The sequence below is a fragment of the Dromiciops gliroides genome, chromosome 1, assembly GCF_019393635.1.
Source record: "Dromiciops gliroides isolate mDroGli1 chromosome 1, mDroGli1.pri, whole genome shotgun sequence".
Classification (NCBI taxonomy): Eukaryota; Metazoa; Chordata; class Mammalia; order Microbiotheria; family Microbiotheriidae; genus Dromiciops; species Dromiciops gliroides.
In genome coordinates, this window is record NC_057861.1 from 679,069,729 (window position 1) to 679,087,338 (window position 17,610).

General features: G+C 48.0%; 1 protein-coding gene across 1 annotated transcript in view; it reads left to right on the forward strand.

Moving 5' to 3' along the window:
- STAB1 (stabilin 1) overlaps nucleotides 1–17,610 on the forward strand; it is a 63,881-nt gene that overhangs the window by 10,330 nt on the left and 35,941 nt on the right. Inside the window, exons 10-22 of the mRNA XM_043969130.1 lie at nucleotides 4,177–4,304; nucleotides 4,542–4,624; nucleotides 5,470–5,604; nucleotides 6,333–6,482; nucleotides 7,992–8,054; nucleotides 8,902–9,015; nucleotides 9,455–9,508; nucleotides 9,994–10,074; nucleotides 10,749–10,907; nucleotides 11,044–11,106; nucleotides 12,263–12,358; nucleotides 16,700–16,786; nucleotides 17,342–17,453. Of these exons, the coding sequence (XP_043825065.1) occupies nucleotides 4,177–4,304; nucleotides 4,542–4,624; nucleotides 5,470–5,604; nucleotides 6,333–6,482; nucleotides 7,992–8,054; nucleotides 8,902–9,015; nucleotides 9,455–9,508; nucleotides 9,994–10,074; nucleotides 10,749–10,907; nucleotides 11,044–11,106; nucleotides 12,263–12,358; nucleotides 16,700–16,786; nucleotides 17,342–17,453 (1,325 nt within the window). The remainder of the gene's footprint in view (nucleotides 1–4,176; nucleotides 4,305–4,541; nucleotides 4,625–5,469; nucleotides 5,605–6,332; nucleotides 6,483–7,991; nucleotides 8,055–8,901; nucleotides 9,016–9,454; nucleotides 9,509–9,993; nucleotides 10,075–10,748; nucleotides 10,908–11,043; nucleotides 11,107–12,262; nucleotides 12,359–16,699; nucleotides 16,787–17,341; nucleotides 17,454–17,610) is intronic.

Here is a 17,610-nt window from a genome sequence, read left to right on the forward strand (position 1 = left end):
TGTTTCTTTATCTGCAAAATAAGGTGGCAGAAGGGAAAGTTGGATTACATAAAAGCTCACTCAGGTCCTTTCCAGGTGTGTGCATGTGAGAGTCCATACTAAGCTGCGGGAGTCAATTTCAGTTCACTGCACCAGACAATTGAGCACCTACTGAGTTCTGGAGATACAAAAAAGAAAGGAAAAAAAAGATAACTGGTGAATGGGAAGGGGGCAGAGAAGGAAGCACTCAATGTACTACATCATAAATAAGTATATGAAGCAACTAGGGGCCTCAGTGGATAGAGTGTTGTGCCTGGAGCTAAGGAGTTTGTGTTTTAGAATAAGGGCTGGGAGTCCGGAGAATCTGAGTTTGAATCCTGCCTCAGCATTCTCCTCTGTAAAGTGGGGATAATTATAACAACACCTACCCCACAGGGTTGTTGCAAGGATCAAATGAGATAATGCATTAAAAAAAGCTTTATAAGTTTGATCTCTAAATGCTAGCTATTATTACAATTGTAATTCTTAATTGGATAATTAATAGGATAATTGACATTCTCCTAATGTTAATAAGGAACCACTCAAAAGTTTAGATCAGAAGAGTTATACAGTCGGACCTTGGGAAGATTACGTTGGTAGCCCAGTAAAAGATAGATTGGAAAGGGAAGAGCCTGAAGAGGCAGGAGTTTACAAGAGTCGTCCAGGGAAGAGGTGATGATGATCTGAGCTAGGGTCACTGAATAGGAGGGGACAGAGATGGGAGAGGTATTGGAGAGTGATGAGACTTTCCAACTGATTAGATATTGGGAGGAAGGGAGAGAAAAGAGTCGAAGGTGACCTTGGAATTTTGAGCCTGAGTGACTAGGAGGAAGAAGATCCCCTCAACAGAATAAGGAAAGGGTGCATTCAAGGTGGGAAGTCAATGAGTTTTGCTCTGGACATAGTGAGTTCGAGATTTGGGTGAGACATTCATGGAGGTCTAAGGAGAGATTGGAGCAAGGATAGATTTGGGAACCACTTGCATGAAGGTGGTAATGTAAACCAATGGAGATGAGATAGGTAAGATGGGAGTGTCAGTAGGTAGGTTCTCTTCCTAGGAGAAGAGGTAAGGGGCAAGGTCTTGGGGAGACCCTTCCCCATGCAACACACTTAGGGTCAAGAGTAGCAAATGCTGCAGAAAAGGCAAGAAAGTCTAGGACTAGAAGAACCTAGATGAGCTGGCAACAAAGGCCTAACTGGTGACCTTTGAGAGACCAGTGTCAGCAAAACAGTCCCAATGAAAAATAGTTAGCAAGGAGGGGCAGCTAGGTGGTACAGTGGATAAAGCACCGGCCCTGGATTCAGGAGGACCTGAGTTCAAATCTGGTCTCAGACACTTGACACTTACTAGCTGTGTGACCCTGGGCAAGTCACTTAACCCCAATTGCCTCACCAAAAAAAAAAAAAATAGTTAGCAAGGAGCTGAGGAATGAACGAGGGGTGAAGAGGAAGCAGGGGCATTAAGTATAGACTAATCTTCCTGGAAATTTGGCGTTCCCAAGAAGAGGAAGAGAGAAAGGGGATGAAATCAGAGAGGGGTGGGTGACAGGGTCAAGAGGAAGTTTTTAGATTGGGAAAGACCAGGATATGTTTGTGGTTTGAGAGGAATTGGCCAGTAAAGGGATGCATGAGGGAGGGGCATCGATTGACTAAGTAGGACCGTGGAGGGAATAGGGAGAGACAAAGTTGAAGGCATAGGTGGAGGAAAGGTCCCTCATCCTCTGAGACAAGCTCTATGTTTTAGCCAAATAGGTCTATTGTCCTTCCTCAAACCCAATATCCCATCTCCCACCTCTCCCTGGCAGGTACATCTTGGATGTACCAAGTTGTTTGTAGGTTGTTTTCCCCATTATTTGAAGGTGAGCTTCTTTAGAGACTGTGCTGTTTGGCCTTTCTTTGTAGTCTCAGTACATAGCACAGTGCCTGGCACATAGTAAGTGTTTAATACAGGCTGGTAGACTGATCATCAATTGAATGGTGGATTAGACTTCTTTGGCTTGATCCCAGAAGGCAGAATTAGGAACAATGGATAGAGGTTATAGAGGCAGATTTTGGCTAACGGAAGAAAATCAATAAGAGCCGTTTAAAACTGGAATAAGTCTCAGCTGGTGGAGAGAGCTCTCCATCACTGGAGGTCTTCACACAGAGGATCTCACTTGTCAAGGATATCACTTGCTCAATTGTGGGTCAAGCTAGATGGACTCTGAAGGTCCTTCCAAATCTGAGGGTCTGTGATTGTGGAGGGAGACAAGGAGATTGGGGAGCAGGGCTGGGGAAATGATAGCCATTCAAGGCTAAGTGTGCCAACATAGTTCTGGTTGAACCAGGGCTGGGGAGGCAGCTGTTCCTCTCGATGTGCTGGTACTAACATCAGGAACCAATTAGCATTGATCAGATGCCCTATTCTAGATAGACTTTGAGTTCCCAAGGGTAGAACCTGGTCCAGTGCCTTGCTGTGCCTTCCGGCTTCTTGATATCGAAGTAGCATTTGTTAAGTGCCTGGATAAAAAAGATGGAAATTAAGCTTTCCTGTCTCTTGAGGAATTTATATTCTATTGAGGGAGACAATATACATGTATGTGTGTGTGTGTGTGTGTGTGTAGAAAGAAAGAGAATATATAAAAAGTAAAACAAGACCTTCTAACAGAGAAACAATGGACAAGAAACACAGAAAAAGACAGGGTGTGACCACTGTATTTATTTGTTTGGTTTGAATTGTCAAACAAATGCTTGCTTGTTACAAGGTGCTTTCCTTCCTTCCTCCCTCCCTCCCTTCCTTCCTTCCTTCCTTCCTCTTCCTTTCTTCCTCTTTCTTTCTTTCTTTCTCTCTCTCTCTCTCTTTCTCAGTTTTAATGATGGGGAGGGGAGTAGGGAGAAGAGGGATTAGCAATAGGTATGCTAAAATAAGAAGGCGCTGAAACTTTTTAAAAACAGAGAGAGAGAGAGAGAGAGAGAGAGAGAGAGAGAGAGAGAGAGAGAGAGAGAGAGGAGACCAGGAAAGGATTAGCATAGACAAGCAGTATAACTTTGAAAGTGATATATAGAACTTGTTACATACTTTTGTTTAAGCAAGTGGTATGAAATGAAGATTCAGAGTTTCACGTGGAATACTCTTTTTGGGTTCTGTGTGTGTGTGTGTAAATGCTCTTTTGCGTGTTTAAGTTTGGAATTAGAAAAAATTAAGTTTTAAAAAAAACCCATAAAATAAATATAAGGTAGTGTTGGGGGGCGGGGGGAAGAGCAGTTGGAAGGGAGTTGAAGGGGGTAGAGTATAAATGGGGAGGCAGTGAGGAGAAGATCAGGAAAGACTCTATGTAGATTAGAAGCTAATGCTTCTAAGATTCTGGGATTCTAAGAAGTGAAGGTGAGGAAAGAAAGGATTCCAGCCAGTTCAAATGGAGATGGGGCATTGGGTGTAAAGAACAGCACAAAAGTCAGTTTGGCTGAACTGCTGAGCGTGAGATATGCGATGCATAAATAAGTCTGGAATGGTAGGTTGGGGGCGGGTTCTGAAGGGCTTTAAATTTCAAGCAGAGGAACTTATTTTGGGTTCAAGGTGCAATAGGAAGCCGCTGGAATTTATTGAGTGAAGGAGTGATGAGGTTGGAACTGAATTTAAAGGGAAATACTTTGACATCTATATGGAAGATGGATTGGAGAAGGGAAAGATGAGGCAGGGTGACCAATTCAGAGGTTTTTGCAATAGTTCTCCAGACTAGAAGCCCCCTGAAGGCAGGGTCTGGGTCTTCTCTTCCTCTTTTTAGCTCAGGGCAGGGTTCTTTACAAAGGAATCCTCAGTTAAGGTGTCTTGACCTGAATCTAACCAGGAAGACAATACCTGAATACTAGACAATAAGAAAGGTTGAAGCTGAGGGACTCTGGGAGCTCAGAGAAGGGAAGACTAGCCTGGACCAGGCTGGAGAAAGTGTCCTGAAAGAGGGGAGACTTGACCTGGGACTGGGAGGCTGGGAGGAGGAATTTGAATAGGTAGAAGGAGGAAGACAGGAGGACAGAAAGATGACAGGGACAAAAGGGGTCGGAGGGTGAGGAAGAGACTGGCCCAGAGGGCATAGAAGTTGCCCTTGGAGAGCTAGGGGAGGGGTTTTGTTAAAGCTGATATCACACTCCACACCATCTCCCACCTTCACCCCCTACCAGGTGTGTCTGCAAAGAAGGGGAGATTGGAGATGGACGCTCCTGTTATGGACATTTTATCAGGGAACTGGAGAGAATGAATAGCCAGCGACGGTCGATGTGGAAGTTAGCTACAGCCCTCGACATGCTGGGTAATACCCCTCCTAAAATGGCCCAGGGACCCTGATGCCCGGTGAGGGAAGGACCTGAACCCGGGACTCTGACTTCATTAGCCTGGGGAGCTGGTCTAGGTATAGGGAAAGGAGAATGAGAAAAGCAAACAGAGCCAGGTTGTTGGAAGCCTATTTACCTAGTTAGAGCACTTGTAAGGAGAGAGAGGGCCGCCCACCCAGGCTGGGGGAGCTACTGACATCCTCTCCCCTTGGCAGATAAAGGCTGTGGGGAGATCCTGTCCAAGGCTGGACCTTTCACGGTGTTGGTGCCATCCTTGTACTCATCTTGGAGTTTGAATGTGAGTGCTGCCAGCCCCCGACCCCTGGCTACTCCCTCCCTTACCTCTCAGAGGAGGCTAGAGCGTGAGTCTCTTCATCTCTACATCCCACAACCCAGGGATGAGACCAAGGCTTCCCATGCCTGACATACACCATGGAGGAAAGACTTACTAGACCCTGGGAAATTCCTCTCCCCAGAATTGTGTGATCTTGGGAACTTAGCAGCCCTTTCTCTTCCTTCTTGACCAATAGTCTTCCTGGGAAAAGTGCAAGGATGGGAGGGGAGGATATTCTGGCCCCCTCCCATCTCTCAGCTCTAATTCCTAACCCCCTCCTGAGAAGGCCAAGCTTTCCCCCAGAAATCCCCTTCCCTCCAAAGGGTGTCCATGCCTTCAGATAAAAATCCTTTGCCCTTTCCTGGGTGGTTTCTGTGGGTTGAGCCAAGAAGAATTGTTGCAGAGGCTCCCCCAGAGCCTACATTTGGGGCTGAAACCAAACTTCTTTCTTTCCTTGTTCCATTGGGGTTCTAGTCCCCAATCTCTTCATGGGATCAAAGATCTAGAGATAGAAAAGACTTTGAGGCCTCCTAGTCCATTTTACAGATGAGAAAACTCAGACCCAGAGAGTTTAAGTGACTTGTCCAAGGTCACACAGGTAGCAAGTGTCAGAGGTGGAATTTCAAGCCAGGTCCACTAACCCCAGAGCCAGCATTTTTCCTACCATATCATGCCAACCCCCACCCCCGCCAATTTCCCCGCAGGACCCCGGGGACTCTGGGCCTCCAAGTACATTCCTTTTTTACTGTGTTCACTGAATCCCCTTTCCCAGCCACCACACTAATATCCTGCTTTTCCTTTCCTTGAAGGAAACATTATCAAGATCGATATGCAAACTACACATCATTCCTGGAATACACATGTTGGAAGAACGCTTCATGTCCTCCCAGACATGGTGGACACTGGCTGGAGAGTCACTGACCTTTACTAACAGCAAGTATATAGTAAGGAGGCCGTGGAGCACCAATAAGCCTCCCCATTTCCTCTGGGCCCCACAGTGTGCTCAGTCCTTCGCTTGATGCCACAGGGAATGGAGAAGGTGGGGCAGAGAAAGAGCATGAACAGCTCTGAGATCTCCTCTTGGGAAATTCACAATGAGAAGCAGACCTGAGTATTGCCTTCCGGAAGTTCGGCAGCCTGAGGGGGCCAAAGCCAAGAACTAAATTGGGAGGTGTTGACTCTAGGCGCTTCTGGGAAGGCTTTGGGGCATCCTTCCAGGATTGCATAGAGATGGAAAGCTATTCTGGGCTCCATTGGGGACCAGCAGAGTGTCTGAAGTGGTAATAAGCCCAGTGTACTGGCAGGGAGAGGTGGAGGAGAGGCAGTGAGGCTGCAGTGAGGAAATGGATGTCAGGTAGACAAGTAGGCGCAATAGCAGAGGGTCTTGAATGCCAAGCAGAGGAATGTGGGCTTGAACACTGAAGTCTGTGGGGACCAGGCTGGGGAAATTCCCTTGCGTGTCTCTGTTAGGTTCTTGAGTCTCTAGAGTAGCAGATGCTAGGGACTGGGCATTGTGGGTAAGTTATACCACTTACTCTGGCCAAAGATACGGGGGCCTTCTGGAAGGCAGGCTGGGTGGCTGGTTCTCTCTGGGGGGTGGGGGGAGTTCAGGAATCCCCAGACAGGGCGCTGGCTAGAGGCAAGTGGGATTTGATGCCTAATGCTTTTGCAGAGCTCTGGGAAAACGTACAAATACAAGGACCAACCAGGTTCCACCTATAGCATCCTTCAGTCCAACTTGCCTGCTTCCAATGGTGTCTTCCATCTTGTCAACAACATCCGCAAGCAGCCCTCTTCAACCTTCATCCAAGTAGACCCAGAGGTGAGCCAAGCTTGCCTTCCTCTCAAAATAAACTCACCTGGGAAGGAGGATGGAGAAGAGAGAGTATTAGCCCCTGTACAGGATCATTCCTGTGCCAAAGACAGCCTGGAGAAGGGATCTGTGGCTCCCCGCATAAGAGTCTCTGGCCTGGTGGGATTACTTGTAAAAGAGCCCCGAATGCCAGGCACAGGCCACTGAGAGCCAGGCAGGGGAAAGAGTAGCTAGTCAGAGAAGTAAGCAATTTTCACGATGATTTGTGGTGGTGGGTGGTCCTGACATGCCCTCTCCAAGGGTCTTAGCTGAGGTTGGCTAAGGCAGAATAGAGGAAGCCTTCCTGAGTGACCCAAGCCTAACTTCTTAGGGGTGAGGGTGAGGGTATATTCACCCCACCAAACCCAAGGTGACAGAGATCCCTCCTCTTTCCCTACTAGCTAAGCCATTATGAAAGGTGGTCTGTGTGACCACCCATGTCTCATTCTGCCTGGGCACATGCCCATGGTGCCCCCAAGTGAGTGAACATCTCTGTGCAGAAGTATATCTGGAACCCCAGAGGAGGGAGGAGGGAAAGGTGGGGAGCTTCATCCAGAGCCTGAGTCCTAACTTCTAACATCCCTAACTTCTCAGGTGCTCCATGAAGCCTATTGTCTATCTGGAACTCTGGATAGGGGGTGACCCTCACCAAATGCTCTAACCCATCTGTCAGGCAGCCCCTGAGTTTGCTTGGGAATCAGGCACAACAGTGACCCTTTAAGGAGAAGATTTCTGGACTCATGGGGCAGAGAGGTGGGAGAGAGAGGATAATAAGGACTGAAGGAAGGCAGGCATTTTCCCCTCTTGGTGGATACTAGACTCTCCAAAGAGGTTGCTTCATATACTAGACCCTTCGATGCTCTCACAATGACTTTGGTCCTGGAAGGAGCTATCCTTCCCTACAAGTAATGGTATATCTCTGGTCCCAAGGGGCCAGTGAAGGGGCAGAGGAAATACTGATTTCAAGTTCTAAATTCCTGCCCCTTAGGCCCTAAGGGCTGCCAGGGGTGGCAGGAAAATGAGAGTAACCTTCCCCTTCTGGATGGGGGAACAGGGACCTGAGTCCCCAGGGTCTGGCTAGGCAAAGATTCTAGCGCCATTGTTACCCACAATCAAGTTAAGTACATTGGGTCGATGATGCCTCTCTCTCTATCTTGGGGCCCAGGCTATAGCTAAGTGAAATTAGAGAGGGAATAATGAATGTCCTCCCCAGGGCTGGTCAGACTGTGAGGAAGGCTTGAAGGGCCTTCCCCAGCCTGCCTGGGAGGAAGGAGACAAAAGGAGTGGGATTGAGCACCCCTTGCCAAAGCTGGCCAGACCTTCTGACCAGGAACCCTCGAGTCTCAAGCATCCCCAGGAGCTGATCCAGGTCCTCAGGGAGGAGGGTCCTCTCTGTGAGTGACCAAGGACAGGAAAAGGGGAGGTGTTCTCTCTTCAAAGCCCATCCAACCAAAGTATCCTTTCATTGTGTCCCTACAGCAATCCATCGGGAAGATCCTGGCTTCCATGGATGTCTTCAGTCGGTTTGAAACCATCCTGGAGGTGAGCAGATGATAGAGGGCCTCAGAAGAGACACCTGTAGTTTCTGATTTGACAACCTAGATTGTCCCTTTCCACTCTACTCTCCCAGATGGGGCAGCTAGGTGGTGCAGTAGATAGAGCACTGGTCCAGAATTTGGGAGGACCTGAGTTCAAATCTCACCTCAGACACTTACTAGCTGTGTGACCCTGGGTGAGTCACTTAACCTCAATTGCCTTAAACATCTCTAGTCATCCTGATATATATCTCTCCACTGACCTGGATGGATCTGGAGTAGAGAATAAGGTTGTTGACCTTGCACAGCCCTACCTCATTTAAATACAATTTGTTGCCAATCATGACATCACCCCGATGTTGTGGCCAGGACAAACAACAATAACTCCAGATGGTTCCCAGTGCAGGCTCCTTGGTCTCAGACAGCCTCCTTCCCTTCTGATAAGCTCCTATTTATCAGAAGGCTTTACATCTGTTATCACTCTTGTTCTTGAAATAGCTCTGGGAGGGAAGCAAGACAAGGATTCTTATGACCATTGTACAGAGAAGGAAACTGAGGCTCACGGAATGGAAGCAATTTGTCCAGGGTTACAGAGAGAGACGACGGATGAGCTGTGATTCAAACTCAGGTGTCACTGAGTTTGAGGGAGTTGGGTCTTTTTCTAGATAACTTACTCAGTCAAGTTCACAGAGGTAGTGAAAGGCAGAGGCTGGATTTGAACTCAGGATTTTCCCCTAGGCCATCAAGAACATAAACTGCTTGTGGGCAGGGCCTGTGCCTCATTCTACTTTAGTATCACTAGCATGGTGCATAGGTCATGGGCATCTGCCTGATAACTGAATTGTTCATTCCAGAACTGTGGCCTCCCTTCCATCCTCGAAGGCCCAGGGCCCTTCACTGTATTTGTACCTAGCAACTCTGGGGTGGACAGCTTGAGAGATGGGCGCCTCATTTACTTATTCACTGAGGTGAGTGGGTGGGGCCTGAGGAAAGGGGGCATGTCTTTGGGTGGGGGGAGCCAATGGAACATCTCCCAATACCACCTGACCCATCCCACCCTCGGGGCCACACCTCCTCCCTCCCTCCAACCGGATGCATCTGCCTGCCCCAGTCCATCTTTTGGTATCCTTGAACCCCACTGTCCCCATGACAGTTTAAAATAACCTCTGTGGGGGAAGTTCCGCATTCACCCCAAACACTTTCCCGGCCATCACTGCAGTTTCTGACCCTCCCACCCTATCCCAGCTCACCCCCCAAATCCTGTTTCTAAGGTCTCTCCCCTCACTTTGCCGCCCTCAGAGTTCAGGGAATAGTTTTAACTCTTACTCCAGTGTCTCTTCTTGGCTTTACAAACACAAGGTTGCATTTGAGCAACCAAGGGCTGACTGATCCCTTTTATTCCCCCAGGGCATCTCTAAACTTCAGGAACTGGTGAAGTATCACATTTACAGTAATGCAGGGGTAAGGACCTCTGAGCTCAGCTTTCGGCCTCAGGCAACCTCATCCTCAGTCACAGTTTCTCCGGGGGGGTTCCTTTGGCCCACAACCTTTTTCAGGACCTGCTACTTCCAGGAAGCCTTTCTGATTAGTTCTACCCCCCTCTGCTTTTAACTCTGTCTCTTCTGCTAGTACATACTTAATTTCTGGAATATTCATCTATGCTTTTTTATGTCTGTGTAAATGTCTTGAAATAGTCTCAAGCTGTCTTCAGGTGGGTGTCCCCTCTCCCATCACCTCAGATCAGGGGGTCCCTCATGGGAGACTCTGTAAGACCTGGGACCCTGTCTTCCCTTAGGGTCTAGTCCAGGACACTGTCCTAGAGATTCCCAGTCCAAGTCTGGGTCACGGAGGGAGTCCCTGCTCACAGCGGGGTGGGTCAGTTCTCTGAGGTACCCCTGCTGTAGGCCACATGACCCCACTGCCAGTCCTGTCTTCTCATTCCTCAGCTGACTGTGGAGAAGCTCATCTCCCTGAGGCAAATTCAGACTATGGCCAACCAGGTCCTGTTGACGAACATCACGGAGGGGGTAAGTGTGGGGCCTCCTCTCCTGCTACAGACACAATCCTGCCCCACCTGTTTTATAATTGTCCACATACCCCTCAGCCCTTGCATCGGGGAAGAGAGCAGAAAGCTGCCTTTGATGAGGGGTTTCTGTAAGCTTCTCCAGGGACTGGGGTGGGTTTTCCCCGCTTCTTTCTTTGTTGTTCCTGGCACATAGTGGCGATACTTGTTGACCGACTGACTGATCGTCTCTATTACACAGAGGTAGATTTATAGCCACCTAGGTTGGTAGAGCTAGAAGTCACCTTAGCAATAATCAAGTCTCGCCTTCCCATTCTAAATTCAAAGAAATTGAGGCCCAAGAGGAAGGGGAGGAGGTGGAATCCATGGGACTTGCTCAAGGTTACACAGCTATTAAGTAGAAGAATCAGGATTCCAAACCAGGCCTGCCGATTCCCCTTTGCCTTCTTTTCACTATACTTTACAAGTCAACAATTCAACAATAACTGGATAGATTATAGAGAGAGGGAGCTCTAGGGACGATCTAATCTAAGCATCTCATTTTATGTCTAGTAAAACCAGCATCCCCCAGTGAGGCAGTGGCAGGGATGTAGGCCCCAATCTGACTCTACCATTTTCCCTTGGGGCCAGCATAGGAGAAATGGTGACTGGGAAGGCATGGGGGTATTTCTATCATAGGGCCGTATCCTCTTGGGGTCTCCTGGCATCCCCTTGAAGAGTGTGGATATTGTGGCATCCAATGGCATCATCCACCTGCTGGATGGCATTTTGCTGCCCCCATCCATCCTGCCCATCCTGCCCCATCGATGCAATGAGCAGCAGTACAAGATTGTGATGGTGAGCGTTTCCCAACAACGACCATCAGCTACTGGGCACTCCAGGAAAGTGGCCCCAGGGAGGGGGGAGGCCATCGATAAATAGTGCCAGGCCTTGGCTGCTGCAGAGCCATAGTGGTTAACCCTTCTCTTCCCAGGGCACTTGTGGAGATTGCCAGGCCCAGAATGCCAGTGTATGTCCCCCCAATAGCCAAGAGCTGGTGAGTGTTGTGCTGTGGGTTCAAGGGGATTTTCCTAAGAGTGCTTCTAGTGGGGCACAAGGGAGGAGGGAACCTATAGAAAGGTCATGCCGTTATATATATTGGCAGGGAGGGGGGGTGGAAATAAGAGAAATGAATGTTTGGTCATCGAAAAAATTAATATTAAAATTTTAAAAAGAAAGTTGGTAGCAAAGTCTGAGCCTGAGTTTCTATGATCATTAAAATTCATCCTCTGCTTGTGAAGGCCCCAGTCTGGGCCTTAGGCCTCACCGACCTGCAGGCATCTTCCAGGGGTGCCAGCCCAGAAGGGCCTGAGGCCTCCAGTTACACTGGCAGTGGTACAAGAAGGGGGAGGATCACTGAGCATCTTGGAACCAGAGACACACAGGCTGGAGAAGTCCAGGGCTCTTGGGGTTGAGGGGAGGTTTGTAGGGCAGGAAAAGGTGAAAGCCATTCCTGATCCCTGAATCCCAGCTCAAGGCCCCAAGATCCCTTTTGTCCTTTTTTGTCTCCCTGACCTCCGGACCAAACCAGGGCATTTGCAAGGATTATTTACAAGAGAAAAGATAATCCACAAATTCAGAAATAACCTAGCCAGGGAAGGGAATTAGTCATGCAGATAAAGCAACCCAATCCCAGTTTGGATGAGTGACTTCTTGAGCTGTGGCCTAGAACACTGACAAGTTAAGTGACTTCCCCTTGATCGCGCAACCAGCATGTGTCAAAAGTGGGCCCTGAGCCCAGGGCTTCTTGGCTCCAAATCCAGTTTTTGATCCACTCTGCCAGGTTGCCTCTCAATAAAGGGAATAATAATAGTTATGATCATTGGAACCCCAGTCCCAAAGCCCATTGGCATGGGACTCTCTCCTGATTGGCGAGGATTAATACCCATGTCCACATGAGGAGCTGGGGCAGGACTTCCCTCTCTCCCCTCCCCAGCTCCCACACATAATATTAATAATAATAGTGAAAATTTCCATAGCACCTTTTAGTTTACAAAGTATAAGGTTGCACGCTCAGAAAGATCAAGCTGTTTGTCCCAGGTCACACAGAAAGTCAGTATGGGGAAAAGGGATCGGGATGGAGAAATCTGCTTCCACAGAGATTCACAGCTACCCCTCCTAAGCCTCCCATCCCTCGTAATTCCTCCTTCTAGAATATTTTCCCCAAGGAGTGTTTTTACATCCATGACCCAGATGGCCTGAATGTGATGAAGAAGGGCTGTGCTCGCTACTGTAACCAGACTGTCTTGGTGAGTGAGTCACAAGAAATTGGGGGCCGGGGTGGGAGGGACCTGGGATTGTGTGGATTTGCAGATGAAATCTTAGGTCCTGTTTTGGGAGGGGTGGCTCCTGTGAGATTTAGGGAACCAGGGAGTGGCCTCAAGGAACAAGGCCCCCACTCTCCTGATGAGGGAGAGGAGAGGACAGACAGTGGATTCTAGCCCCGACTGACAGCTGGTTTGAAGTGAAATTTTTAAGTGAGGCTTATTCTCCTCCCACATTCTTCCATCAGGACAGAAGGAGTAGAAGGGGAGTGGAGGTACAAGATGGAGAGGACCAGATGGGATGAATAAAGGAGAGGGCAGAAGGGGCAGAGTAAGGGGATGAATGGAGGCCACAGGATGAAGAAGACTGGACAGAGAGGAGATGGAATAGAGGCGATGAGACGAGTTGGGATGGAGACTGAATAGAAAACATAGGACTCAAAAAAAAGGGGGGAGCAGCTAGGTGGCACAGTGGATAAAGCACTGGCCCTGGATTTAGGAGGACCTGAGCTCAAATTCAACCTTAGACACTTAATACTTACTAGCTGTGTGACCCTGGGCAAGTCACTTAACCCCAACTGCCTCACCAAAAAAAAGAAAAAGAAAAAAGAAAAGAAAACATAGGACTGAACTGTTAGAATGGAAGACATAGGATGGAGAGGATTTTATTAACGATTTTAGATGGTCCAGAGATCAAATTTACAGATCCCTCTGCCTCAGTTTGCTGGTCAACACTTCCCAATCCAGGCTGATGGTGTGAGGGGGGCTAGAATGGGGCTGAATATCCGACAGCCCACCCACTTTCTATTTCTTCTTTCTAAACCACTTCCCTTTGCTTTATTCTCTGGGCTTCTTTCCCTAGTTCTGCTTAGTCCTGCCTCACTCTTTATGATCCCACTTGGGGTTTTCTTTTATTTTTTTATAGAATTTTGTTTTTTCTAATTATACATAAAGACAATTTTTAAAATTCATTTTTGTTTTTTTGTTTTGTTTTGTTTTGCGGGGCAATGAGGGTTAAGTGACTTGCCCAAGGTCACACAGCTAGTAAGTATCAAGTGTCTGAGGGCAGATTTGAACTCAGGTCCTCCTGAATCCAGGGTCAGTGCTTTATCCACTGCGCCGCCTAACTTCCCCCTTTTAACATTCAGTTTTACAAAATTCTGAGTTCCATTTTTCCCCTTCCTCCCCTCCCCTCTTCCTTTTTCTGTTTTGTTTTGTTTTTAGTTTCTGTTGTTGGGGGTTTTTTGTTTTGTTTTGTTTTAGTGAGGCAATTGGGGTTAAGTGACTTGCCCAGGGTCACATAGCTACTAAGTGTTAAGTGTCTGAGGCCAGATTTGAACTCAGGTACTCCGGACTCCAGGGCTGGTGCTCTATCCACTGTGCCACCTAGCCACCCCTCCCCTCTTCCTAAAACCATAAGCAATTTGATATAGATTATATATGTGCAATCATGTAAGACATATTTCTGTATTGGTCATGGTGTGAAAGAAGAAACAGATCAAAGGAAAAAGACATTTAGATTTTTCTTGGCAAAGATCCTGGAGTGGTTGGCCATTTTCTTTCCCAGCTTATTTTACAGATGAGAAACTGAGGCAAACACTATTAAATGACTTGCCCGGGGGGGGGGGGTGTCACACAGCTAGTAAGTGTCTAAGGCTGGATTTGAACTCATGAAGATGAGTCTTCTTGATTCCAAGCTCAGTGCTCTGTGCACTATGGTGCCACCTAGTGCTCTGGCTGGTATCAGGGCCCCCAAACTCTTAGAGACATTCTTGGCTTGGGGGTTAGGGATGATCAGGCAGTAGCAATGGCTATGAAGAAACAACCATTTATTCCCCTTTTTAGGTACCCGGAAAATTGCATAGAAGGGGCAGCTAGGTGGTGCAGTCAATAAAGCACCAGCCCTGGATTCAGGAGGACCTGAGTTCAAGTTTGGCCTCAGACACTTGACACTTACTAGCTGTGTGACTCTGGGCAAGTCACTTTACCCTCACTGACCCACCAAAAAAAATTGCATAGAATTGCATAGAAAAGTCTCTCTCCACCCACCCACTTTGGTTGAGGACCTGGTCTCAGGCCTCATGGAAAAAATATTGAGGCCATTCACCCAGATCCCCCTCTTCTCCTCTCTTCCTCCCCTCATGTCATTCAGATGTCTTCTCCCTATTACCTCCTCCTTCATTCCTGTCTCAATGAAGTGGTGATGCTTCTCCTCACCAACAAAAACTCTTCTACATACACCCTTTATCCCACCCCAAGCCATCCCACCTTCTCCAACAGATCTCCCCCGACTATAATTGGCATCTCTACTCCTTTCCTATCTAAACCTGCACTCTGGCTTCCTACCTGAAACTCTCCAGTTATCAGTGATCACTTAATTGACAAATCTATTGGTCTTTATTCAATTTTCACCTTTCTTGACCTCTCTACACTCTCTCTTCCCTGACATTCTCTCCTCTCTAGGTTTTCAGGACACATTCTCCTGTCCTGCTTGTCTATCTACCTGTCTGACAACTCCTTTCCAGTCTCCTTTGCTGGATCTTCATCTGCGCCATGCTCACTAACTGTAGGTGCCCCCAAAGCTCTGTCCAGGGCTCTCTTCTCTTCTTCCTCTAGACTACCTCTCTTGGTAATCTCATCAGTTCCCATGGATCCAATAAGCTTTTCTATACAGAAGACTCCCAGGTCTATCTATGCATCTCTAAACCTCTCGGATCTCCAGTCTTACAACACCGCCGCCTTTTGGACCGCTCAAAGTGGACATCCCATAAACATCTCAAATTTTCAACACATCCAAAACAGACCTATTTATCTTTCCCCCAAAAATAAAATCTTTTTCTTTTTCAGACTTTTCCTCTACCATCCTTCCATTATTTCATGCTCACAATGTTGGAGTCATCCTCAGCTCCTCTCTTGCATTCACCCCACACATCCATTCCACTGCCAGATCTTGCCATTTCTACCTTTATGACATTTCTTGTGTGCATCCCCTTCTCTACTCACATAGCTGCCACCTTGGCTCGAGCCCTCATGCCTGGACTATTTGTAGGGGACTGCTGGTGGGTCTTTCTTCCTCAAGCCTCTCCCCACTCCCATTCATTCTCCATTCAGCCGTCAAGTGAACACGTCCTCCCCTGTAGGATCAAATGCTCTGTTTGGCAATGTGAGCTCTTCCTTTGTAACTGGCTCCTTCAGGCCCTCCCTGTCTTCTCCCATCTGGCTGCCCTGCCCACATCCTGCCTGCTCACTGTTCCTCAAACACAACTCTCCATTTCCTCACTCCATGCCTTTGCAATGGCTGCCTCCATCTTCCCCTCAGCATCCTGGTTTCCCTGGCCTCCTGCAAGGTTCAATCTAAATCCCACCTTCTTCAGCAGACTGCTCCTGGGTGGTTTTTCACTCCAGCCCTGGGTAGGGTCTCCCCCTCTGAAATTACCTTCTATTTATATACACTGTGTCTTTTTATTTTTTTTTTTGGTGAGGCAATTGGGGTTAAGTAACTTACCCAGGGTCACACAGCTAGTAAGTGTCAAGTGTCTGAGTTTTGAACTCAGCTCCTCCTGAATCCAGGACTGGTGCTCTATCCACTGCACCACCTAGCTGCCCCCTGTATATATGTATGTATGTATGTATGTATGTATGTATGTATGTATCTTTCTTTCTTTCTTTCTTCCTTTCTTTCTTTCTTTCTTTCTTTCTTTCTTTCTTTCTTTCTTTCTTTCTTTCTTTCTTTCTTTCTTTCTTTCTTTCTTTCTTTCTTTCTGGTGGGGCAATTAGGGTTAAGTGACTTGCCCAAGGACACACAGCTAGTAAGTGTCAAGTGTCTGAGGTCTAATTTGAACTTAGGTCCTCCTGAATCCAGAGCCGGTGCTTTATCCACTGCGCCACCTAGCAGCCCCCTACACTGTATGTATCTTGCATATACAGTTAACTGCTTCCCAACCAACAAGCAGCATTTACTAAGTCTACTCTGTGCCAGGCACTGTTGGGAGCTCTGTGAGGATAGGGGTGGAGATATTTGTGTTTCTTTGCTTTGCTTTTCTTTGTACCTCACGGTTCCAGCTTGTTGGTCAATGAACTGACCTTAGAGAACATCTGACCCAAGCCCTCCATTTTGTAGGTGGGAAAACTGAAGCTCAGAGTAGGGAAGGGACTTGTCCAAGGTCACACAGAGAGTTAGTATCAGAGTTGGAAATGTAATGCACGGCTAATGGAGATGGCTTACTCTCAGTCCCAAAGGAATAGGGCTATGAGGCAGGGCCAGTTACTCCATAGGTTTGTTCTGTTTTCTAGCCCTGAAGAGTGGAAATCTTCTGTCTCTTACAGAAACTTGGCTGTTGTAAAGGCTTCTTTGGTCCCTACTGTTCCCAGTGTCCTGGGGGGTTCTCAAATCCCTGCTATGGCAAAGGCAACGTGAGTTTCAATCATTTCCTAGCATGGAGCTGTAACTAGGACGGGGCTACTGTGGCTTTGGCTCAGGGTACCAACATTCAGCAGGGGAGGGGGGGCATGTTTTCTTCTCACCATGGTCTTTCCAGTCAACAGCTAAGTGGTACCACCTGCTGAGGGCTCATCCCTCTCTTGGGGTTTATCTTCCCCAACTACTGAGTTTGGCCCTGGGCATCAGAATCCCTAGTTGCAGCTTTCCCTCTGCTTTTCAATAACCCTAACCCAGCTCTGTGACAGTCTTGCCTTCCCCTCATCCCAGGAGATAAATGTGATCTTCTTAGCTCCCTGATGATGTTATATACAAGTGGCACAGTAGTTCATCATCCTCACTGCCTGGTCCCACAGATCCCTGTTGGGATAGAAGGGGAGCAGGACTGGAGGATGAAGGGCTGGACTAGAAGGGAAGGAACAGGTTGGAGATGGGCGATGGGGAAAGAAGGGACGTGTCTGGAAGGGGGATTGATAAGAGGCCCATGGGGCTGGGGGCAGCCCAACACTGAGCCTGGCTCTCCTTCTCAGTGCAGTGATGGTATCCAAGGCAATGGGGAGTGTATGTGTCAAAAAGCCTTCAAGGGTGTCGCCTGCCACATCTGTGCAGATCTCAACCGGCATGGAGAGCAATGTGAGGAAGGTCAGAGCCCCCTGCCCATACAACCCTGCCTGATCCAGCCCAGGGCCCAGGGCCCAGGGCCCATCCCTTCCCTTCCAAAGGAGCAGGGTCCCCTGGAGGACAGAAGGGCCAAAGCCAGAGGGGCTCAAAGGGGACATCAGAGATTTGGGGTTAGTCT